The sequence below is a fragment of the Lynx canadensis genome, chromosome D1, assembly GCF_007474595.2.
Source record: "Lynx canadensis isolate LIC74 chromosome D1, mLynCan4.pri.v2, whole genome shotgun sequence".
Lineage (NCBI taxonomy): Eukaryota > Metazoa > Chordata > Mammalia > Carnivora > Felidae > Lynx > Lynx canadensis.
The window spans coordinates 54,725,223-54,750,893 of NC_044312.2; the positions used below are offsets into that span (position 1 = coordinate 54,725,223).

Consider the following 25,671-nt stretch of genomic DNA (forward strand, 5'->3'; position numbering starts at 1 on the left):
TTGAATTAACTTTGAGAGAACCAATTTGTTATGTAAAATCTGTTGAATTAAAATCAACAAAGGTTTGTTTCTTTGAAAAGAAACTATGGAGATCTCGTTAGTGTTCTAAATCCACATTTTCTGGAGAAGTGTTAACTGGCTCTAAAAATAATCATCATTGGAGCAAGTAGGGTGCAGAGCCATGTGGCTGCATTGCCTTTTTTCCTCCTCTTTAAAAGATTGGTCTTGGTATCATTCACTGGGACCTTGACATGGTTCTATTGTATGGAATTCTTTTTTTATATATATATACTGTATTTATTACCATGAGATGATAGCTGTATGTACACATATATGAAAACTTCCAGCATAACAAAGATCTAGTTTGTCCAGTGTTGACTGTCTAATCACTTTATCAGTGAGTCTCTTCATGAAGTTTCCTTGTCTATTTCAGTTTGCAGGTTTTATTTTATCAGTATAATTACTTATAAGGCTACAATTTTCAGCTACATCTTTTTACAGTTTTTACCATTAGAAAGTTGTGTGCCTCCCACAGATAGCAATACGATAAGCTTTATAGACAGTAGCTAATGTCTGTGACCTAGCCTCTGCTATTATCATGAAATCAAAATTTTAGTAGTCTGTGTTAATGTTTTCCTAACAATTTTATTCTTAGCAAATCTCATTTTGCATGCATTTTTGTTTTTCATTTAAAGGAAAGAACGTTTGGTGTATGTGGGTATCAGTATTGAGAACATCATTCCTCCACAAGTAAGTTTCTAGTTTGCAGTATTTTTTAAAGAAGAGACTACCATAATTGTTCTAAAATTAACCCACTGTGTGTAATGTGAGTAGTTTTAAATGTATAGTGTACCTATCTTATTAAAAATAAAATTTAAGACCTTAAATCACCTGTATTTTCCTTCATGATAAAAATTACATATATAATGGGATGCCTGGATGGCTCATTCAGTAGAGGGGGTGACTCTGGATCCTCAGGGTCGTGAGTTTGACCCCTGTGATGGGTGTAGAGTTTACTACTACTACTACAATTAAATATATACTGATAGCTCCAAAATGTAATACCATCCAAATCAGATTTATATAACTCACCCCAGTAGGCTCTATATTCTCCTTTCCTCCTGTTTTTTTTTTAAAGCCCTGTGTTGGGTAATTTGTTTTTAGCTTCTTTATGTGTTATTTATATAAAGTGACAAAAGAATAGTTCAGGGTTTTTAATTCTGTGCTTTAGGGGTTGGTTATTAGAAACTTCAATATTCTTAACCGATGGTTTCTTTGGAGGGTTATTGTTTTGCATTTATTGGTCTAATTTATAATTACGGATGTCTCATGAGTGAAAGTACATGTAACATGGTTTTCATTTCAAATGAAGAAATGTTCTTAATTTCATACATTATTTAATTTGGGCTTAATTAAATCACACACTTAAGTAAGTGGTCTTGGTTAGTTACTGTCCTTTAGCACCATGCTTCTTTTTTTTATAAATCCATTATTTTGTTGATTCAGCATACTTAGTGAATATCTTACATGTGTTAAATTATTGGTTAAAAAATTATCATTGGAGGGCAGCCTTGATGACTCAGTTGGTTGAGCATCCAACTTCAGCTCACATCGTGATCTCACAGTTTGTGAGTTTTAGGCCCCACATCAGGCTCACTGCTATCAGCACAGAGCCTGCTCCGGATCCTCTGTCCCCCCTCTCTCTCTTTCCCTCCCCTGCTCTCTCTCTCTCTCTCTCTCTCTCTCTCTCTCTGTCTCTGTCTCAAAAATAAATAAACATTAAAAAATTTATCAGTGGGGAAACTTCATCATGGTTGTTTTAAAAGAGGTAATTGTAAAATCACAGAAACATAAGAATTTTAATACAGAAGTGCTTCAGCCTTTGATCACCAATATTCTTTTTAATCTCTCTACTTAGCGTTTCTGTGTGTATTCAGTTTTGGGCAGGGGATCACCTCATTTTTTCAGATCTTTTACATGTGCTGCCTAAACAGACATTAGAAAACTATTAATTTCAAGTAACTTTCTGTCCTAATAACCTACATATTTATTATCATATTTTTAAACCAGGAGCCAGATTTTTCTGAAGATCATGAAGAAAAGAAAAAAGATTCAAAAAAATCCAAAGCAAACTTGCTTGAAAGGCGGTCAACAAGAACACGGAAATGTATAAGTTATAGGTATGAAATATGTGGAAATGGTTATAATGAAAAAGTGTAAAATGTTTTTTAAATTATACAACATGGCCCAAAAGTATCTGCTTTTCCCCATCATAATGGTCATTAGTAGTTGTGTATATGTTACTTACTATCTTTAGAATCATACAGCTTTAGAGCAGCCAGCATGATCTTTTCAAAATGTAAATTTGCTCATGTCATCCTCTTCTGCTTTGTCAGATTTCTATAGCTCTTGGAGTAAGGACTGATGCCTTTACAAGGCCCCTAAAGGCACTGCATAGCCCACTCTGTGCTTAGCTTTTTGGTTCCATCTCATCCACATTTTTCCTTACTCTGTCAATATCAGCCACAGTCTTCTTTCAGCTCCTTTGCATATGCTATTTATTGTACCTAAGACCTCCCTCCTGTTTTTGCTTGTTAACCCTCTCTTAATCAAATCTATTATATGCCCTCATAGCAACCAGTTCTTCTTTTGAAAGCACTTATGATGATTGTAATGATTGTGATTTTAATTATCGAATTAATATTTCTCTCCCCCATTGGACTGTTGTTAGCATGAAGGTAAGGACCAATGTCTGTTTCACACATGCTTCTGCCTTTTACAGCTGGCATAGTGCCCCGAGTAGTAAGTGTTCCATAAATGCCTGTTGAAAGAATCAGTAAATATAATTTGGTTTACTGTCTGCCACCAGAAATATCAGAGAGGAAAGGAGGGAGACAGAGAGAGTTTTCCAAGGTCACTCTGTTAGTAGCTAAACCTACACTAAAATGTTGTCTTCTAAATGTCTGCTAGTCTAGTGTTCTTTCCACTTGTCTCACTAAAATAGTAAGTAAGTTATATTCTAATTATTGTAGATCATTGTTTGACCTCTGGTCTCCTTAGATAACACCAAAAGAGTCTTTAACTTGAATAACTGGAGGTGAAAAACAAAATTGATTTCATGGAAGTTTGAGCTCGCTTCTTGTTTATGAACTTTTTCATCAGTGATCATGGAAGAGTTCCCATGTATTGTTTGCTGCTGTTGTTAATTGTTAAAGCTGTAAAATGCAGTGCAATCAGTAAATGTAAAATCCTTAATACGTATGAGAATGGTACCCATCTTATTCTTTAAAAAACAAAAGCTTTGAAAAATAAAAAACACCATTTTATATGAAATCATTATAACTAATGAAATCAAAGTCTACTGATGGGAAGGGCAAGCATAAAGTCAAGTTCTGCTGTAATCCAACATATGTTTTCCTAAAAATTATCATCCTGTGCAAAAACACAATAAAAACCATAGGGATTATAGGAAATATGGAGGTAGGGCCACACTCAAAAATTTCAGTAGTGACACTTTTTTTTAAAGATGTGACTCTAATAAAAATGCAGTACCATTTGGCAGATGTTAAATGGTTAAGAACTAATATAAATACTGCACTAAATATGACATTTTATGCTGAAAAAGCCCTGGTTTGTCTGTGGAAGTGATTGAGGTGGGTTGCAGTTTGTAAATTATTATGTGGTGGTAGAAGGAGAGTTCTTTGAAATCAACCAGAAAGTTGTAACACCAGACGCAGCTGGCTATAACTTATAACACACATGATGAGCTGAGGTTGCTGGTGGATATTTGAGGGGTGTGTGTGTGTGTGTGTGTGTGTGTTGTGTGTTGTGTATGCCTGTGTGGCTAGGTGCACTTTTCTACATTTACCTAGTGTTTATCACAAATAAAATTACTTACAGGTATAAAATACACATTATGCTTGAATTGTTTCCTAATATATCAGTCATGTTATAACAGTTTACATTTTCAGAACAAGCCTTCTAGCGGGACTATATTATCTTTCAACCTTGATGTTGCTAAAGGAAGCAGGGATTTACTCTTAGTATTGTGTCTTGGATATACACCCAGAAGTGAGATTGCTGGATAATCATATGGTAGTTCTCTTTTTGTTTTATTGGGGAACTGCTGTGATGTTTTCCATGGCAGCTGCGCCATTTTGCATTGCCACCGGCAGTGTATAGTGTTTCCAGGTTTTCCACATCCTTGCCAACAGTTGTTGGCTTTGGGTTTTTTGTTTGTTTGTTTTTGGGGTTTTGTTTGTTTGTTGTTGTTGTTTTTGTTTTTGTTTTTGCTGGTGACTGTCCTAGTAGATGTGAGGCAGTATCTCATGATTTTGCTTTGCATTTTCCTAATGGTTGTTGGTGATCATCCTTTCATGTGCTTGGTAGGTGTTTGTATATCTCTTGTTATTTTTTACTTATTATTTCTGCTTCTTGGTACTTTTTAAAGAAATTTAACTGAGATGTATTAAGAGAGTCCTTCATATGCTTTCTCTGAATTTTAAGTTTTATTCTTCATATTTAAGCTCTAAGTACACCTAGAATTTAATTTGTACATGGCACACAATGGGATTATAGTTAGTATAAAATGTAAAGCACTTAGTAAAGTACTACCACAGAAAGAAGACAAAAAAGAATTTCATCACTATTATCATTTCATAATTATTTATCGGATTTTTATTGCTTCTAACAGAGAGGATAACATAAGAGTTGACTATAGGGAGCATTGGATTGGGGTACAGAAGGCTAAGACCATAGTTTCACTGTACCATGTATTACCCATGTAACTTGGAATGGTCCAGTTCTCTAGGTCTTGGTTGATGGCAGATTAATGCAGATGTTCCCTTCAGCTCTAAAATTGTATGACAGTAATATAGAAACTTATGATAAACTATATTCTTCAGCATAAAATGTATTATGTGATTCATTTAGTTCCCAAAAAGGTTTAAGGAAGGCATATAATCTTAGTGTAAGGAACAACTTTTTAAACATAGCACCAAACATAGAAACAATAATGGAAAGGATATTTGATGACGTGAAAGTTAAGAAAGACTCAGGCAAAAGCATTTACTTCTAAAATATTTTCTTCTACTTTTTTAATTTTTAATGTTTCAATTTTTTATTTAAATTCCAGTCAGTTAACATATAGTGTAATAATAGTTTCAGGAGTAGAATTTAGTGATTCATCACTTACATATAACACCCAGTACTCATCACAAGTGCTCTCCTTGGTACCTCATCACCCATTTAACCCACCATCCTCCCTTGCACCTCCCCTCCAGCAACCCTCAGTTTGTCCTCTAGAGTTAAGAGTCTCTTTTATGGTTTGCCTTGCTCTTCTTTTTGTTTGTTTTCTTCCTTCCCCTATGTTCATCTGTTTTGTTTAGAAAGTATTTTCTTGCAAAGAAATTTTGCAGAGGAGTTAGAATTCAAAAGAAATGCCTTATGAATTTTAAAAATTACAGTGAGTATAATTTTTTTTCATGGTGGAAATACAATAGCTTTTTACATGATGTCTATAAAGGTTGTTGCATCTACTGAAGTCAGGTATAAAGACTTTTTTCTTAGGAAACCAGTTACTTAAGGGAGATCAAGGTTTTGTTTATTTTGGAGACTAGAACTAGACAGGGTGACTTTTTAAATTTGTCTTGTTTGTTTTTGTTTGTGGAGGGGGCTGACAGGCGATGTTATGGGCACATATTCATAATTGTAGCAGGGCAAGATGTCAGTGTTCATTTCTCAAAACGTAAAATATAAACAAAGGGGAAAGGGGAAATATACTTTGGATAGAAATAATTGCAACATACGACAAAGAGATTAAAATCTTTAATATCTGAAAAGCTCTTAGAAGTCAGTAAGAAAAGATGAACACTGGCTGATAAAATGGGCAAAGGATACAAGTCAGTACTTGTAAAAGAAAAAGTAAAAATGATCAATAAACATGAAACTAATATTTGGCCTCAGTAATCATGTTAATATTAAAGGAACAAGTAAATAATTTTTCTCTTTGAAATTAGAAAAAAATTAATGATAAAATTCACTTCATGGTTATATTATAAATTGCTACAATTCTTGAAGACCAACTTTTATGCCCTTTAAGCCAACAGTTTTTGGGGTTTTTTTAATTTGTAGCAAGAATACCAGGAACAACAAAATTTCTTAGTGGAACCATGGGTATCTCACCAAATAAAGGAAAAAATAGAGTTCTGATATGATACCGAGGAAGGGTAGAGTTTAGATGAAATGTAAATAAAGCAATGAAGAGTTATGCTCAAGGCAAAGTGGGGCTCTGTAAAGGGGTTGGTATCAGATCCAGACCACATACTGGACACGGGTTCTTGTTCCCTTGAAAGCAGTGAAGTTGAAGTGGATGTGTAGAGTGCTGTTTCTAATCCCTTATTCAAAGCTCCACATCTGGGATATAAATCAAGACTGTTTATTTGCGTTAAAAGTAACTTAAACCTCCAGGCAAGAGTGGGATGTTTTATTCTTACTGATAATCGTTTTTTAATTCCAAGGGTTCTGATGGTCTCTGATGTAGAAAATCAAGTTTTTCAGTGAGTAAGAAAGTAGTAGTCATTCAAAGAGGTCGTTTTGCCACTTTACAGTTGTAACATGTCCTTGAGAGAAATACTGTTTCCTGTTAACTACATTTGGCTTTTTCTGTATCTCTTACTCTAGCCTGATGAGGGATGCACAGATTTTTGCTTTCTCAGAATTTATGTTAAGGAAAAACTAAGCTATAGCTCCAAGGTCATTTTCTCATAGCCTGGTTTATAAATGTGAAACAATTGGAAGTAAACCTTTTTAACTAAATTATGACACATGTTTAAGACTAAGCATTATACAGCCGTTAAAAATTATGTTGTAGGGGCACCTGGGTGGCTTAGTCTGTTGAGCATCTGACACATGATTTCGGCTCCAGTCGTGATCCTCAACGTGCTGGGTGGGTGTGGAGCCTGCTTGAGATTCTCTCTCTCTTGCCATACCCCTTCCCCCACTTGTGCACTCTCCCTCGTGCTCTCAAATAAATAAATAAATAAGCATATGTGTGTGTGTGTGTATGTGTAGAAGTATTCTTAACCTGAGACTTGTGAATCCTCTGAAATTAGATATAAAATTTTGTTTGGATATATATTTTTTTTTCCTAGAGAGAAACCCATAGCTGTAGTGAGTTTCTTAACTCAAAAGGCAAAATATTTTTTTTTTCAAAAGGCAAAATATTTGGCTGTTAAACCCTATTGTTAATCCATTGTGTGCCTTTAATCCAACAGTGTCCAATAGAATTTACTGTCGTTATGAAAATGTGCTATTTCTTTCCTGTGCAGCATGGTAGCCAGTAGCCATATATAGCTGTTGAGCACTTAAAATCTTGCTAGTGAGGAACAGAGTTTTTCATTTTAATTAATTTAAATATAGATAGCCACGTGGGGCTAGTAATTACCAAATTTTGCAATATTTTAGACAAGTCACTTTAGAGCAGATATCCTTTTGGTCATCTCCGCTCTAACATGAAAGGAGCTTTGTATGCGAAGAAGTCTTGAAGATCATCTGGACTTGTTTTCTTTAAGTTGGAGGAAATGGCCCTTGTGAGAAAAAGTACTTTTACCTAGTTCTAAAATTCTGACCGTCAGTACTTCTAGAATAATAATAATGATGATGTAGTGCTTTCACTTAGTATTATTTCTGGAACACTAATTGAACTTACTTCACCATGTGATTTGTGTAATTAGAGGTTGGCAAACTATGGCCTATGGAGCAAATCCCGTCTCACAGTCAGTTTATGTCTATATAGCCCATGACCTAGGGATGGTTTTTACATTTATAAATGGTTGAATAAGAACCAAAAGAAGAAAATCGTATGATAATTACATGAAATTCAAATCACAGTGTCCATAAATGAAGTTATATTGGAATACATCCACATTTATTCACTTATGTTACCTGTGGCTGCTTTTGCATTCCAGTGGCCGAGTTGAGTAGTTGGAACAGAGACTGTATAGGCTACAGAGCTTAAAGTATTTACTGTCTGGCTCTTTACAAAAATATTTGCCTGATGCCTGGTATAAATGATCTTTGAAAATGAATTAGATACCAACCTACAAAAGAAATTGAGGTTAATAGGAGTGAGGCGATGTAGTCTAAGTTACATAATTCCAAAGTGGCAGAGAGCATTTTTATTTTTTTATTTTTATTTAAAAAAATTTTTTTTAACATTTATTTAGTTTTGAGAGACAGAGCAGAAGCAGGGGAGGGGCAAAGAGAGAGGGAGACACAGAATCCAAAGCAGGCTCCAGGCTCCAAGCTGTCAGCACAGAGCCTGATGCAGGGCTCGAACTCACAAACGGTGAGATCATGACCTGAGCCGAAGTTGGACGCCTAACCGACTGAGCCACCCAGGTGCCCCCAGAGAGCATTTTTATATGAAGGCCTTTCTCACTTCAGAGGCAACTCTCCTAACCTATATACCAGGACAGATTGTGATGTGATTGTTGTCATCAAATATTTCAGATTTGATGAATTTGATGAAGCAATTGATGAAGCCATAGAAGATGATATCAAAGAAGCTGATGGAGGAGGTATGTGTTTTTCATTCCCTCTTTTTTGTATGACTAGACCAATAAGTTAAAATGTTCTGATTAGGAGCACCTGGCTGGCTCAGTCAGTAGAGCATGCAACTTGTGAGTTCAAGCCCCATGTTGGGTGTAGAGATTACTTTAAAAAAAAAAAAAAAAAAAGGCCCTGATTAAAGCAGTAAGCACTTTTTTTTAAATTCTCCCCAGTGTGTATCATGATCACTACTGATGTTAAATGTCTGAGATTTAAAATAATTTGTGGACATAGTGTCAGTGTGTAGACTCAGGTTTTACTAATTATTTTTCAAGTAGTTTTTTGATCTGATATAAAACAGTAAATGTTCCTCTGTAGATTAAAAAATGTACTTCTGCATCTAAATAGAAAACCCAATTAAACTTTCTTGTTGTCTTTCTATGTCTAGATCACTACTGCTACAAAATCTTAAAAATTATGGACAAATCAGAATCGAAATGATTTCTATAAATCAACCTTTTAAAAATCAATGTATCAATTTTGTAGTCTCTAATAAGTGACATAAAAATAGAAGGATTTGAAGGTAATTTATTGAAAGAACTGCATAGAGATTTACCAATGCTCTGAAAACTCTGGAGAGGATTAATATTAAGTAGGCTGTCTTTAGTAGACTGAAAAAGTCACCAGCTTTTCCAGGGCTCTGCACCTTATTGACAGCTTTGCTACGGGATTCTCACTTTTTCTGTCCTGCAAACACAGTTAAAAGAAAACGGATTGGTCTCTTTCTAAAGCCCTGTCCAAAAGACAACTTTGAAGAAGAGATTCTTGAGTGATTGCTACTAGGTATGAGGTTTCTTTAGAGGTCAATGAAAATGTTCTGGAATTTGTTCGTGGTGATGGTTGCACAACTTTGTGACTGTACTGGAAACCTCTGAAGTATATACTTTAAAAAGGTGGATAGTATAGTATATGAATTATATCAATTTTTTTTCAAATTTTTTTTTTTAAAAAGAGGTGAACTTCTTCATAGGATAAACAAATGCAAAATTCTCTTGATGAGAGCTCTGTCGGCTGAAGTTGTGAGATAAGTGCTTATTTGTAGGAAAAAAACAAATGAGCTCCTAAGCATGAACAAGGACAGCCTCTACATAGTAAAGAGAAGATTTAATAAATATACAGTTGTCTTTCTTCCTCCCTTTCTCTATTCCCTTTAACCCTCTCCCCCAACCCTGAACCCAGGAGCCGGCCGAGGAAAGGATATCTCCACCATCACAGGTCACCGTGGGAAAGACATCTCCACTATTTTGGATGAAGAAAGAAAAGAAAATAAACGACCCCAGAGGGCAGCTGCTGCACGCCGGAAGAAACGCCGGCGACTAAATGACCTGGACAGTGACAGTAACCTGGATGAAGAAGAGAGTGAGGATGAATTCAAGATCAGTGATGGGTGCGTGGTTCGCTAGCAGATCCCAGTCCCTCGATACAGGCCTAAATGGGGCTAACAGAGAAGCTCAGCCATGCTGTGGTGGGACTTGTGTTCTTCATGCACATGGATAATGTCTTTTTATTTTCAAACTATTTAAAACAGATTCAAGAATGCTGATCTTTGGTTCTTTTTAGCAAAACAAAGTAGGCTTATGATTGTTTGTTTAATATGCAAAATTGTGTTTACATTTTATTAACTGCAATCAAACATTCATTTGCTGCGTATCTCTGCCACCTTCCAGCAACATGTCCAGGAGAGGTTCCTGGACCTCAAATGTGAGAAATAGACAAGCAAAGGTAATTAGATACTATTGTCTGATGACCCACAGAGGTTTTGGTCAGGGCAGGTAATCCAGTATGGAAGATCAGGAAAGATTTTCCTGCAGAACAAGAAACAACGTAGTTTCTCCTCTCAGATTGTTAGTGGAAGAAACAAACATACAAACCACAAAAGGTCATTCAGTGTGTGATTGTTACTAAAAAATATAGGTAAAGCCTAAGTTAGGGTACAAAGGAAGAGTCCAATAAATTTAGGGAGTTCAAGGAAAGCCTGGGAGTAGAAATAGAGCTTGATCTGAAATTTGAAGAATGAAAAACTGGGCAAATCAGTGAGTTTGAGATTGAAAGCATCCTATGAGAAGTCATGTGTCCAAGGCAGCAAGACATAAAACATCATGGAATATTTAGGAAACTCCTGGTATGTCAGGGTAGCAAGAACATGGGGAAGAAGAAGTAAAGAGTGCCCTGCTGGAGATGTGACGAAAAGATAAAAAGGGCCCAGATGATGAAGTGATTTGTTAGTCATGCATAGGAATTCAGACTCTTACCCTGAAGATGATGATAAAAGCCCACTGATTGGCATTTTAACAGCAGACTAATGAGGTTTATGTTTCAGAAGACTTCATCTTGGCCTTCATTTGGAGGATATATGGAGGGGAAATGAATCTAGAGACTAGAGAGACTCCCTGGAGAATTGCTGTAGTGATTTAGTGGGAGATGATTGCCTAAACAAGGAAGAGGGATCAGGTTTGAGATAATATCTTTAAGAGGTCAACTCAAGGAAGAGTTAATAATTTGTTAGATGTGAGAAATTAAAAGGGAGAAATTAGGAAAAATACCAGGTTTTTGGTTTGAGTTACTGGATAGGTAATAGTACCAAATACAAGGCTAGGAGACACAAGAGAGGAATAGGTTAGGAAATAATGAGTTCTCTTTGGAACATGTTGAATTTAAGGTATGAGAGGGACATTCCAAGAGGCCAAAGTAATTTATAGTATGAAAATCAGCATCAGTTCATCTTAACGCCTCCTAAGAAAAGAATAGATGGTAAAACCTTTCTCCATTTTATTAACAGACAAATTGATAACAATTACCCAGGTATTTTACATTAACCATTACTTAAAGGATTCACTGCACTTGGTAGAATTTGAACTCAGAATCTTAATTCATCTGGTTTCTCTTGAACAGATCTCAAGATGAGTTTGTGGTATCTGATGAAAACCCAGATGAGAGTGAAGAAGACCCACCGTCTAATGATGACAGTGACACTGATTTCTGTAGCCGAAGACTGAGGCGACATCCTTCCCGGCCAATGAGGCAAAGCAGGCGTTTGCGGAGAAAGACCCCAAAGAAAAAGTATTCTGATGATGATGAAGAGGAGGAGTCTGAAGAGAATAGTAGAGACTCTGGTAAAAAAAAAAAAAAAAAAAAAAAAAAAATTGTGTTCTCATCACACCAACTCAGTAAATTCTTATGATTTCTGGAGTTAAGAGTCCTTAAGATAAAACTCCATTCAACTGTAATATAAGCTTTCTGATGAAACTTTGAATTCTCTTCTTATGATTTAGTAACTAAATTTTTCACAGAAAGCACATAAAGCATATCTAAGAAAATGAATACAGATGGATATGTTAACCGCATACCAAATTCATTTAAGATTGTGATGAATTCTTCTGGCGCAAAGTGTTTCCATGCCTAGACTTATCTTCATAGTGTTTCTTTAGAATCATTCTCAAATAAGGTGAGAACATTTTACTCATATATCTAGCAGTTGGAAAGAGAAGGATCACCAGTTATTGCTAACATTTAAATCTCTATCAGTGATTCATTCATTTTTATAAATTAGCAGTAGTTGATGTTCTTATATTTTATGCTTATCCCTATTAACGGATTAAATAGTGACCAGTACAGTAGCTAAAAGAACAGATATGAATCCTTTTTTTTTTTGTAGAATTGGCAGATAGGTAGCTGTCATCTCACTGAGGAAGTGTCACAACCGGGAAGAAGTATTACATCCTTGACCTGGCCGGGCTTGTGGGCTTTTCTGTTTCATACATCTTTTTTTCTAAACCTCTTGAGTAAATGGAGACATCTTGCCTCTTTATCAGTGATTATTTCCTAAGAACAAGGACATTTTCAAACATAACCACAGTATAATTATCAAAATCAGACATTTTAACATTGATATACGGCTATTATCTAATTAACAGTATACATTCAGATTTCATCAGGTGTCCCAATATTACCCTTTATATCAATTTTTTTTCCTAGTCCAGGGTCAAATCCAGGAGTACACATTGCATTTATTCATGTCTCTAGTCTCCTTTAATCTAGAATATTCCTCAAACTTTGTCTTTATTGATCTCCACAGTTTTGAAGAATACACAGTAGTTAATTTGTAAAATGTTCCTCAGTCTAGAGTATTTTTCTTTCCTTGTGATTAGATTCAGTGTACACATTTTTCAGCAAGAATATCACAGAGCTAATATATGTTCTCCGGGTCTCCATTATTTTTCCCTTTATAACTAACAGTAATTAGTAGGAAGGCATTTTTGAGACCTTATATATCCCATTTCTTTTCAGATGTTTTACTCATAGTTTTAGCATTCATTGATGATTTCCTAGCTCCATCACTCTTTTTACCTTTATTATTTGGTGTTCTGTAAGAAAGCACTTTCCCTTCTTCTCCATATATTTATTTCTTTATATCAGTATGTACTTGTGGATTCTTACTTTAGTCTGTGGATATAATATGTTACCATCGCCATGCTGGTTCAGTTTGTCCCAGATTTGGCCAGTAGGACTCCTTCAAACTAACTAGTTTGCCATTTTGAAGCCAATTTGGAATTTGTTAGCACTCCTGAAAAACAGCTCTAACACAGTGTCATGGTCGTGTTTACTTATCAGAGATGGTAAGGACAGTGCTATTTAGCTACACTTTGGAAGTTTCTCCCTGTGCTATAGCTAGCAGATTTTATTTCCATGTGGAAAAAAGCCAAAAATATAACTCCAGTTCTATACTTCTTTAGAACAGTCTCATCTAGGATTAGATGGGTTAATCTGTGCAGTACATTCTGAAATTATTTAATCTGTGCCATACATCTGTACATACAGGAACAGCAGATTATCTTGAGGCAGAATAGTAACTGCCACCAAGAAGAGCAGCCATGTAGCTGACTGAGTAGCTCTAGGTTGAATGAGATATGGATCATATAAAACATCTTTTCATCTCAACCATTGGCTGCTAACAGGATACATTAATGAGGTTGGGCATTAAAGCCCCTATGCACTTATTCATACTGTTAGAAGGAAAATAAGAGACTTATAGGGACTCCTGGCTGGCTCCTTAGGTAGAGAGTATGACTTTTGGTCACAGGGTTGTGAGTCCAAGCCCCATGTTAGGCGTGAAGCCTGTTTTTTTTTGTTTTTGTTTTTTTTTTCGTTTATTTATTTTTGAGACAGAGAGGAACAGAGCATGAACGGGGGAGGGTCAGAGAGAGAGAGGGAGACACAGAATCTGAAACAGGCTCCAGGCTCTGAGCTGTCAGCACAGAGCCTGACTTGGGGCTCAAACTCACGGACCGCGAGATCATGACCTGAGCCGAAGTCGGCCACTCAACCAACTGAGCCACCCAGGCGCCCCAAGCCTGCTTTTAAAAAGAGAGAGATTTATTGGGGTGCCTGGGGTGGCCCAGTCGGTTGAGCATCCAGCTTTGGCCCAGGTCATGATCTCATAGTTCTTGGGTTTGAACCCTACATCGGGCTCCCTGATATCAGCCTGTTCAGCGCAGAGTCCGCTTCAGATCCTCTGTTCCTCTCTCTTTGCCCCTCCCCACACTTGTGCTCTCCCAAAGATAAATATTTAAAAAGAGAGAGGAGGGGCACCTGGGTGCCTCATTCAGTTAAGCGTCCGACTTTAGCTCAGGTCATGATCACACAGTCTATGAGTTTGAGCCCCGCTTGGGATTCTGTGCTGACAGCTCAGAGCCTGGAACCTGCTTTGGATTCTGTGTCTCCCTGTCTCTCTGCCCCAACCCCACTTGCGCTCTGTCGTCGTCTCTCTCAAAAATAAACATTAAAAAAAGAGAGAGGACTTACAATAACTGATTGATTTTAAAAATGTTACTACTGAACCTTAATAGCTTTATATTTTTATAACCTAAGCTAATTACATTTCTATTTAATAGACTTAAATTTTGTACTCGACTTCTTTTTCCTTTTTTTGTTTTTTTTTTTTTTTTTAACAGAAAGTGATTTTAGCGATGATTTTAGTGATGATTTTGTAGAAACTCGACGAAGGCGGTCAAGGAGGAATCAGAAAAGACAAATTAACTACAAAGAAGATTCCGAAAGTGATGGTTCCCAGAAGAGTTTACGACGTGGTAAAGAAATCAGACGAGTTCACAAGCGCAGGCTTTCCAGCTCAGAGAGTGAAGGTAAGGAGTAGATCTCCAGTTTACAGAAGTTTGCACAAGGCAGAAGTAGAAGCTATAAAGTAAGGATTACAGTTCTGTACCATTTCATAGAAATTCAATATAGCCACTCAGATCTTTGAGACAAAACCCGTTATTTTTTTGCTGGGTCACTTTTTATACTTTAAATAAATGATACTTGATAAGATACCAATTTTTAACATCTCCATTGTAATAATTAAATTTTTCATTGAAATAGAAGAGTCTCAGAAAATTATCTGAGCAAGATTTCTTTGGCTCCCCTAATTATTCACAGCCCTCATTTTGAAATAACCTCCTGTGCCCTGAATAATTAAAGAGCTTCAGATACAGGTTTTTGCTGTCTTTCCACCCTGACCATGAACTTCAGTTGGTAACTTATTTCTTAATAGTTTTTGCTGTGCTTTAGAGCAGCAGTGTAGGAAAAGCTCTAAAATATGAATTTGTGATATCCATTTAGTCTTATGGTTATTCCAGAGTGCTTCCCAAGTTCATTTTAAATTATTCCAATACCTATGCCCCTTTCTGCTTTGATTTATTTAATTCTCCATTATTTATCACCTATTTTGAAGATTTCAAAGATCCTTATCCATTAAGTTTGAGCCCAAGTCAGGAAAGAAAGGGAAAAAAAGTTTGGACATGAGAGGCTAAAGAAAGGAGGTAAACATCTGATTGTGTATATTTTTCTTCATGTGTCATTAAAGACAAACATAAATTCAGTAATTCAACTTTAGAAAACACTTACTGCACTAGTCACTGTTATAGGCACTGGGACCAGAAGAGTGAACAGCCAAAACATCTCACTCCCGTGTGTAACTCTTCTTTTAATTAGGGGCAGAGACAATGAACAAGATAAATAAGTAGAACCTGTCTTACATTACGTGGCGATAAATGCTGTGGAGAAGAATAAAGGAGCAAGGGAAGTTGGGAGAGTAGCTGGGATCTCAGGGTACCATACAAACGCCTCGCTAAGAAGACCACATTTGAGTCAAGACCTGACAAAATGTCAGGTGTGTGTCCTGCATTTATCTGAAAGAAGAGTGATATAGTCAGATAGAGCAACTAATGTGAAGGGCTGGAGGCAAGTCTGTGCCTGGCTTGTTGAGGGAACAAAGTCAGGGTGGTTGAAGGAGAATGAGTGAAGGGAAGAATAGCTTGAGATGATACAGAGATCAGCGGGGTCAGATCATGAAGAGCAGTAGTCTGCCAACTATGGCCCACCTGTTTGTATAAATAAAGACTTTGTAAATCAAGTTTTATTGGAACAGCCACACCCATTGTTTCTTACATGTTATCTGTGGCTTCTTTTGTGTAAAGTTGAGTAGTTGTAATAGAGACTGTAGGGCCTGCCCCTTACAAAAAATAAAAATAAAAATTGCCAACCCTTGATGAGGAACAGTGCCATGCGGTTGAACTTTCTGCAGTGATGGAAATATTCTGTATCTGTGCTCTTCAATATAGTAGCCACTGGCCTCATGTGGCTTTTGAGCACCTGAAATGTGACTGGTTTAACTGAGGAACTAAATTTTTAATTTTTATTTTATTTAAATTTAAAATAGCCACATGTGATTACTGGCTACCATATTGGATAGTACAGTAGGCCATTGTATAGTATAGACTTCAGATTTTATTCTGTGTGAGAGCAGAAGTAATTGGAGGAGTTTGAGCAGAGCAGTGATTTGTGTTTTAATTTGCTATGGTAGCTGTGAAATGAATAAATTTAAGGGGACAAGGACAGAATCTAGGAGACCAGTTAATAGGCCAGGTGAGAGATGATGGTGGGTGAGACTAGGGCAGCAGTAGTAAAGGGGTGAAAAGCAGTCAGATAATGGATATATTTTGGAGGTAGACTCAAAGGATATATTGTTGGGTTTGATGGCAGAAAGAAAGCAATCAAAAGATGACTGAGTGATTGCAGTAGAGTTGCCAGTAACTAAGATGGTGGAGACCAGAACAGTTCAGGTTTGAGGCAGAGGTTTAGGACCTTAGTTCTGGACACGTTAGGTTTCAGATGCCTGTCTAGAAATTGCACATAGGGATGCCTGGATGGCTCAGTCAGTTAAGCATCCAACTCTTGATCTTAGCTTAGGTCTTGATCTCAGAGTCATGAGTTTAAGCCTCATGTTGGGCTCCACACTGGGTCTGAAGCTTACTTTAAAATTAATTAATTAATTAATTAATTAATTAAAAAATTCCAGGGGCGCCTGGGTGGCGCAGTCGGTTAAGCGTCCGACTTCAGCCAGGTCACGATCTCACAGTCTGGGAGTTCGAGCCCTGCGTCGGGCTCTGGGCTGATGGCTCAGAGCCTGGAGCCTGTTTCCGATTCTGTGTCTCCCTTTCTCTCTGCCCCTCCCCCGTTCATGCTCTGTCTCTCTCTGTCCCAAAAAATAAATAAATGTTGAAAAAAAAAAATTTTTTTTAAATTCCAGCATAGATGTTGAGTAGGCAGGTTGATACATGAGTGTGGAATTTAGAGGTTGCCTAAAACAAATATGAGAGTCATCAGCATATAGATGCAAAGCTGTGAGATTAGATGAGGCCACCAAGATGTAGGTACAGAAAAAGGAAAGAAGACCTTTCAGGACTATCAAGGACATTTAATAACATGAGTTAGGAGTTGTTAGCACAGTGTTTCAGATGCCCAGAGTTGTTTCAGATGCCCAGAGTTGGGTGCTCAGTTTAATCTTTCCTTATCAGTTTGTTTACATGACTCCATAATTTGAGGGCTAGTGGATAGTAATTTCTCCGTTTGTTACCCGCCCCCCCGCCATCTCCATTTAATTTAAGGGCCATGATTAAGTTATCTGGTTCTCCTCTTTCCTAAAATCTTAGTTAAAAAGCACACTGTGGATCATACCATGGATTGTTATAGACCTGTGAGGAGAGAGAAACCAGGGCAGGTTTGAAGGGAAATACAGATTTATGAGCAAGTCTGAAAGCAGGACATGGGCTGACTATGGGGAGGAAAAGGAGAATTACTTAAATCTGTTATGGTTAACTGTGTCGATGGCTTAAATGTGCTGTTTATTCTAGAGAGCTATATGTCCAAGAACTCTGAAGATGATGAGCTAGCTAAAGAATCAAAGCGGTCAGTTCGAAAGCGGGGTCGAAGCACAGATGAATATTCAGAAGCAGATGAGGAAGAAGGCAAACCATCCCGAAAACGGCTACACCGGATCGAGACAGATGAGGAGGAGAGTTGTGACAACACTCATGGAGATGCAGATCAGCCTGCCCGTGACAACCAGCCCAGGGTCCTGCCCTCAGAACAAGAGAGCACCAAGAAGCCCTACCGGATAGACAGTGATGAGGAAGAGGACTTTGAAAATGTAGGCAAAGTGGGGAGCCCTTTGGACTATAGCTTAGTGGACTTGCCTTCCACCAATGGACAGAGTCCTGGCAAAGCCATTGAGAACTTGATTGGCAAGCCAACTGAGAAGCCTCAGACCCCCAAGGACAACAGCACAGCCAGTGCAAGCCTGGCCCCCAATGGGACAAGTGGTGGGCAGGAGGCAGGGGCACCAGAAGAGGAGGAAGATGAGCTTTTAAGAGTGACTGACCTTGTTGATTATGTCTGTAATAGTGAACAGTTATAAGACTTCTTTTCCATTTTTGTGCTAATTTATTCCACGGTAGCTCTCACACCAGCGGGCCAGTTATTAAAAGCTGTTTTATTTTTCCTAGAAAACTCCACTACAGAATGACTTTTTAGAAGAAAAATTTCAACAAACCCTGAAGTCTTTCTGTGAAGTGACCAGTTTTGAACTTTGAAGATAAATAATTGCTGTAAATTCCTTTTGATTTTCTTTTTCCAAGTTCATGGTCCTTGGTAATTTCATTCATGGAAAAAATCTTATTATAATAACAACAAAGATTTGTATATTTTTGACTTTATATTTCCTGAGCTCTCCTGACTTTGTGAAAAAGGGTGGATAAGAATGCATTCCGAATCTGTGAGGGCCCAAAACAGAATTAGGGGTGGGAGAAGGCACTTGTGCTTTAGCTTTTTCATATTAAATATATATTATATTTAAACATTCATGGCATAGATGATGATTAACAGACTGTTTAAAAGTTCAAGTCTGTGTTGTTGCAGTTTGAGAACTGTAGATAACATCATACATACATCATTTAGTAACAGCATCCATGATATCAGCTTGTTTACTATCAGAGATAACCACACTTAATAAAGAAGAGATGGAGAAAGTACCATCATTAAAAACTCTAACCTGAGTTTCTGTTATAGCGGAGTTCCTTGTTTAAAAAAAAAATCATCTGAAAAACATTTGTACAGTAAAATGTATAATGAAGCTTTGACAACCAGATTGTGCTAGCAGCAAATTTTTTTAAAACAGCTTTATGCAGTGGTGATGAGGTGGCCTCTAATCTAATATACTATCAATGAAGAGTTATTAGTGATATAAATGTGGTCTTTCTTTAGGCCCAGGTGGACTGTAAACTTTGCAGATAGTGTAACTCTGGTCTTCTGGCCACTTAATATTTAAATATCTGAAATAGCCCATTTTGAAAGAAATACATCTATACATAACATACATGAAGAGATGCTAAGCTGAAAGCGGTATTTTAGCACATTTGAAATGGGGAAAGGATTTTCAGGTGAATTTTAACTGGTCTATTCTTGCCCTTAGTATCTACTTCAAATTGAAGTCTACAAACAAAGCAGTTCCTTTGGGAGGTTTTTAGTTTGAGTTTTAGCATGTATGTGTGTGTATATGTGTGTGTGTATGTGTGTGCATTGGAATTTCCTATCTGCCTGGATATATTAGCAGGGTTTGAATGTAGTTTTGGCCTTTGGCCATTAGACTTCTATTAAAATTCATTAATAGTCACATGACCAACAGAGTTGATTGAGAACCGCCAATATACTTAATAGGCATGACATCCATTTCAAACATCTCAATGCTTTAATGAAAGATGAGCCCTTTGTTTCAAGAAAAAAGGGGTTTATAACTAAATATCTAACATGTAATTGACACTAAAATATGAACTTTGTCTTATTACTGTTACAGCTGTAAAATTTCAGGCAGAGCCATAAATAACATTGTATAAAGTGTAGCACTTGTGATTAAACCTTGCCTGTCAAATTCTGAAACCTTCAGCCATTACTTCTGTGAATACTTTTGCCCCGGGATTTGGGTTTTTCTGTTCCAGTGTTGTGTCTGTTGCCGGCAACAGACACACATATCTGCTGCTGGCCCAAGGAACTTTGTTAATTTTTCTTTCCAAATTAAGCATTATATGTGCTAGTCAGTGTATAGTAAAGCACTTCTCTTTTTTATTATTAAAAAGCTGGCATTAGACTTGCATTATAAATACCTCTCTAGAAACTTTATACTCCTTTTCCTTCCTCAACAGGTGTTGCCCTGAAGTCTTATCTTTTGGCCTTGAAAGTTTATAGCTGTTGTTTTTCATTTGTTGGTTCTTTTGTTTGTTTTGTTTTGTTTCACTTTAGTTCTGTAGTACCTGCCCATTAATATTTTTGCTTTGATTCTAGCAATGTATATGTATCTGTATAAAAAATAAAATAATGAAAGCAGCCTAAAAATAGGATGCACCAATAGCATGTGGTTCCAAGCAAGTTGTGATTTTTATTTTGAGACAATGTTCCACTGGAAGGGAGGGAAGGGCTTAACATTTACAGACAGTAGAGCAGGGTTATGTAAGGAACCATACTCACTTACCAGGCCTCGTTTCTAGCCAGGTTTGTTCATTTATTTGAAAGTCAGTTAAGAATGTTAGCCTTTTTAACTGTCTAACAGGCAGGCAATACAAGAATTCCTACTAGTGCAAGGTAAGTGGTTAGAATGTGCAGGTGGCCTCTCCTGCCATTCTTCCTCTACCATTTTTGTCCTGCAGCTGGGTAAAGCCACTACCGTGTAGAAATTCCCATGTACCCTGTCTCTACCTCTGGACACACCAGCTCCTGCTTCCACCACTCTATACAGTTAAGCAAGCGATAAGAAGTGTTCGATGGGTAGATTATTTATTTTACAGGATGCCTAATGTGAAATAAGGAGTTATTTTTACCCTTCTCCTGCAGAGTAAAAGGTCATTGTTAGAGCAAAGACTGAGTATTCAATTTAGCATAGTTCCACTGACATGGGTTATGATACCACTTTTGCTGCCTATTAATTTACTGAACTTGAATTAAATGTTTGTGAACTTGATAGTGAATGTCTGCCTGCTAACCTTACATTCTGATTAAGCCAATTAACTGTTTCATCTACAAAGACTGCAGAAGCCTCTGATACTTATAAGTTATTATGCAGACAGATTAATTGTGGGCGGTTAAATGTTGAACAGTTCAAAAACAGTTCTGCTGCTTGGTGACTAGATTTAGTCCCTCATGGAGTCTTGTGTTCACTGAAATGTTACCTGAACATGCTTTGAAGAAGTTAAAAAAAAATGTTAGGAAAAAGTCATTGTTCTGTATCCAAAGATATAATTCAGTCATTAGGAACTGGACAGAGTATAAGCAAGCGGCTCATTTGAGTTTAGAACATCGTGGATCCTTAGAGTACTAACCATGGATTTAGATTCATCATAGCTGCTATATAATAGAGCCCTTTAATACTTTCATCTTTTTTAAATACAGATGGACTCCCAATGTCAAACTCCACAATCTATAGCACGTGTATTAAGGGGAGATGCTGTTTAGTACTCAGGATATTTCGTTTGCAATTTCCGTAAAGGTTTGAAAACTAGCCAAATTTTCACAAAGCAGAAGCTTTCAAGTAAAATATATGAAAGGAAATCAGACTGAAAATACACATTTTGGTTTTGTAGACTTGTGTTGACAAAATAGTGTTTAGTGTAAAACATTCTCCGTTGTTGGCACATTATTAGAGAATGATGGCAGAGAGATTTTCAAGAGTATACCTGATAATACTGAGGTTGGGTTTCCTTGACACATCTCTTTCCAGGTGGTCAAGGTTGCAGATGCAGAGAAGAAAGAGGAGTTGCATTTAGAATAAATTCATGTCTACTGATAGTCTTTTTTTTTTTTTTTTAATATGACCTGCCAAAGAACCAAGGACTTCGAATGCTAAAGACATTGTTGAAAAAAACAATTTTTAAACAAGTTAATTTTAAAAGGATATTATAAGCTCCAGTTTTCACTTTTGGGTTGATAGGACCCATCCCTATTATAATATGCATTTGAACAAAGTATACGTATTAAAAATATATATAGGCGTGTACTTATTTAGAGGTAAAATGGTGGGGAAATGTTACCGATTTTTAAATGAGATTGATGGAATTTACTTTGTCATAAAGAATGCCTTTTTAGCTTATGTTTGTGGGGTTAAGAGTTGTTAACCATTAGCTAGTTCTACCATATGACTGAAAGGAACACAGTGAATCTGTAAGTCTAATATTTAGAAAAAGTGAACTGTACCCTTCAACAACACAGTGGAACAGGTCCATGATTGCCTCACAGCTATAGAACACGTATTCAAAGACCCAGATCTTTTTTTTAATAGAATATACATACATGTATGTATATATATATATATATATAAGTTAATATGTATATACATACTTTAGATATTAGCAGAAATGAAAAGTGAGTTTCAAATCATTAATTGACATTGTAAAAAGACATAAGACAAATAATTGTAACTGATGTGGAATTATGAACATTTAATTGCAGAAAGTCTAGAGAAACATAGCGAAGTTTCTCTTCTTGGTTTGACATTCTAAAAAAATATTCCTGGTTCTCTAAGAAGTAAGAATGCCAAGACTGCATATCTGCTGTAATCTATCTAGTCCTCTGCTTAATATTGTTCTTAAACTTTGTTAGAATAAAATCCATTCCTATTTTATCCACCATTCCCAGTGTGTACCTGTAAACCTACTTTGGAAGTGGCAATTCATCTGCTGATTTTCTTATTTTTATACCAATCCTGAAAGACAAGGCCCTTTGCTATCAATGTATTTAAGCTGGGTTATTATATGTACACTTAATAGTCTGTTTTTGAAATATTTCACTTCAACTTAAATGATAATTTAACATTTTTTGAGTGCCAAGAATTGCTAAGTAACTATGTAACATATACTGAGGAGTCATTCCCCAGCAAGCAAGCAGTCTTCATAAGCCAAACTGTAGTGTGCTTGGTATATAACCACTTTAGATTGTAAACTCAATGCTTCTTTTTTTACTCAGATAAACCCTCTCAGAAACCGGTTAGAATAGGATTACATGAATGGATTTTGTCCTTCATTCTGGTCATGTAAGCTCAATTTTTTTTTTCTTTTTATATTTACACCATTTCTTTCTGGAAAATGCTGCAAACCCCAATTCTGGCACATTGTCATTTCAGTTAAGGAAAATGTTATTTTAATTTTAATAACTTTTAAGATATAACTATCCTATGCATAAGTTATACGAGAGGGCATAACAAATTATTAGATGAGTAGAAATTTATTAATTAAGCTCCTTAGACATTTTGAATGAGAAAAAAAACATTTAAAGGAACTACATTTGTGTTTTTTGCCAAACCGGTACAAGCTAGTAAATGCACTAAGGACCGAGTGACCTGCCTTGTTCATTTTGCCACTGGATGATGTAAGTTAAGAATGGAATTGTTAACCCTAATTATATATTTTCTTGACTTTCATCGCTTTCTAAAGAAACCTAATTTAAGTGTTTGGGGTTTTGTTTGACCTGTATTTATTGAGTTCTGGTCATAGACCCGGAGCTGCCTGTCATGCTTATGGATGGCCAGAACAGTCATTGGGATACTTAATGGCTCAAGGCCTTCTGAATCATTTAACTTATTTTGTATGTTGCAAAAAAAAAAAAAAGTTTATTTTGCTTGAGAGTCACATTTTTTATATAACTGTACAGCTTTTAAGGGATGGGAGGTGGAAAAATACCCTAAAATAGGATGTAGATTTTTACAATTGTGTTTATGCTAGAACATCTACAGGTGCATTATGTAATTAAACCTAAAATTGTTTAAAAATTTGTGCCATGGTCTTTTTCATTTTCCTGCCCTTTAGCAGAGTTGGTGCATGTCAATACTGCTATGTGGACAAGCCTTGAAATTAGGCTAATAACCCTTGTCTCCAAAGCTTTAAGAACATTGCATGAAAATTATACACAAACACATATACACATACACATATACACACACACAAGTAGACATGCACACACAGATCTAGTTTAGTGTAAATGAATTTTCAATTTCAGAACAGCTATCATAGCCTCAATTTGGCAGTTAACAGCATATTATAGTGCGTGGTTTTCGTGATGCCTAACTAGGGTATTCTCAATGTTGATCTGGTGTTTTGTTCTCTTAGCAAAGTAGCTTCTTGATAATGGTATCTGAATTGTAGCTTGCCCAAACCCGTCAGGAGGTTCTGTGTACACCTTCAAAGGGACTGTCCCATGCTGGGATGGGTGGAGTGGGTTGGGGCAAAGCTCGGTTTCTTTTCAATCTGTAAAAGAAGGAAAACCTAGAATTGTTTGATTTGGTGGTTATTCAGTAGACTTAATTCCACAGGAGTATTTGTCTGCTGGAAGGGATATCAGATTAAATTCCAATTCTCTCCACATTTGATGAAACATATTTTTGAAATCTTGTAGAGTTGCTGATTCTAGCATTCTTTTACATGGCACATTTTACCACAACTTTCATTAAGACACCAGTACTTTTTGCTATCTGATAATTTTACCATTCTAATAACTCACCTTTATAGCACAAATGTATTCTCATAAAGAATTACATTCGCCTAGGTGTGTCATAATTTCTATCTAAACTACCTTACTCTATCGTCAGCTAACATGGGGTTGTAGGTTTCTTTGCTATCATCATCCATTCAGAGGTGATGCCTGGGAATCATGAATTTCTAGGTGAAGAATACAAATTCCAGATAAGAATTTGTAAATGGTATATGTTAAATTTTCATTTTGGTTTTAAAGTAATAGTAGCTGGGATTCGGGGAGCGTTTGATCAAAATGCCTCTTGGATTTTCAGACATGCTTATATGAAATGCTTTATTTTCCTATGCATAAAAAAATTATTCCTGGAATAGGTTCTCAGAATGCTTTATTTTGTTTCTAGGAGATGAGAGCTAAAGCAGAAGCTCCGAGATTAGCATAATACTGTTGAGAGGTAATCAGGAACGTGCTGTTTTAGTCAAATAGGGGAAACTGACGTGCTCTCTGCCACATATAATGTACTGCATGTGTGTGTGGGTGGGGGGGAGATTTGAAAACTGGAAATGTGATTCCAATAATGCACAAAGTAAATTTTGTGCATAGAAAATATGGGAATTCCTGGTAGCTTAAAGCTTCAGGGGTTAACTGCAGTGTATGAACACCTAGTGTGTTAGAATTGCAGTGCATAGTTGTTTAAATATAATATTCCTTGTAAGTGACAACCAAAATATGTTGTGGCTGGTGCCAATTATTTTTTGTTAATGAAATGTTCAATGTTTCACTACAGTCTGATCAGAACTCTTGGTGTTATAAGCCAGGCCTAAAGCTATTTTATAGCTCTTGGCCTAATTGTGTAACTTTTTCTTTCAAAATGTTTTATTATAATACTTCTGTCATTTCTTTCACTTAATATATGTCAATTGTCATAATAAAAAATTTAAATAATTTGATGTATTTAGCATGATGTGTTTGCAGACTTAGTTTATTTTAAACTTCGTGGCACATAAAAAGTTAAGAATTTTCAATAATACTTGATGAAGGCTGAAAATTTTTGTCATCTAAGGAACAGGTGAATTGTTCTCTACTATCTAGAAAGTAAATTTACATATATCAATTTCCCCAAAGTAATTTTTTTGAGAGAGAGAGAATCCCAAAAGGGGCAGAGAGAGGGAGGGAGAAAGAGAGAGAGGGAGAGAAATGTGGGGCTCACCTGAAGGGGGG

At 36.4% G+C, this 25,671-nt stretch overlaps 1 protein-coding gene across 4 annotated transcripts in view; it reads left to right on the forward strand.

Annotated features, from left to right (window-relative positions):
- RSF1 (remodeling and spacing factor 1) overlaps positions 1–23,749 on the forward strand; it is a 163,172-nt gene extending 139,423 nt beyond the window's left edge. For all 4 annotated transcript variants that reach the window (XM_030333593.1, XM_030333592.1, XM_030333594.2 and 1 more), the window contains 7 exons: positions 696–750; positions 2,071–2,180; positions 8,512–8,579; positions 9,790–9,997; positions 11,503–11,723; positions 14,562–14,750; positions 17,799–23,749. In XM_030333593.1, the coding sequence (XP_030189453.1) occupies positions 696–750; positions 2,071–2,180; positions 8,512–8,579; positions 9,790–9,997; positions 11,503–11,723; positions 14,562–14,750; positions 17,799–18,361 (1,414 nt within the window). In that variant the 3' untranslated portion in view covers positions 18,362–23,749. The remainder of the gene's footprint in view (positions 1–695; positions 751–2,070; positions 2,181–8,511; positions 8,580–9,789; positions 9,998–11,502; positions 11,724–14,561; positions 14,751–17,798) is intronic.
- Positions 23,750–25,671: the final 1,922 nt, after the last annotated feature.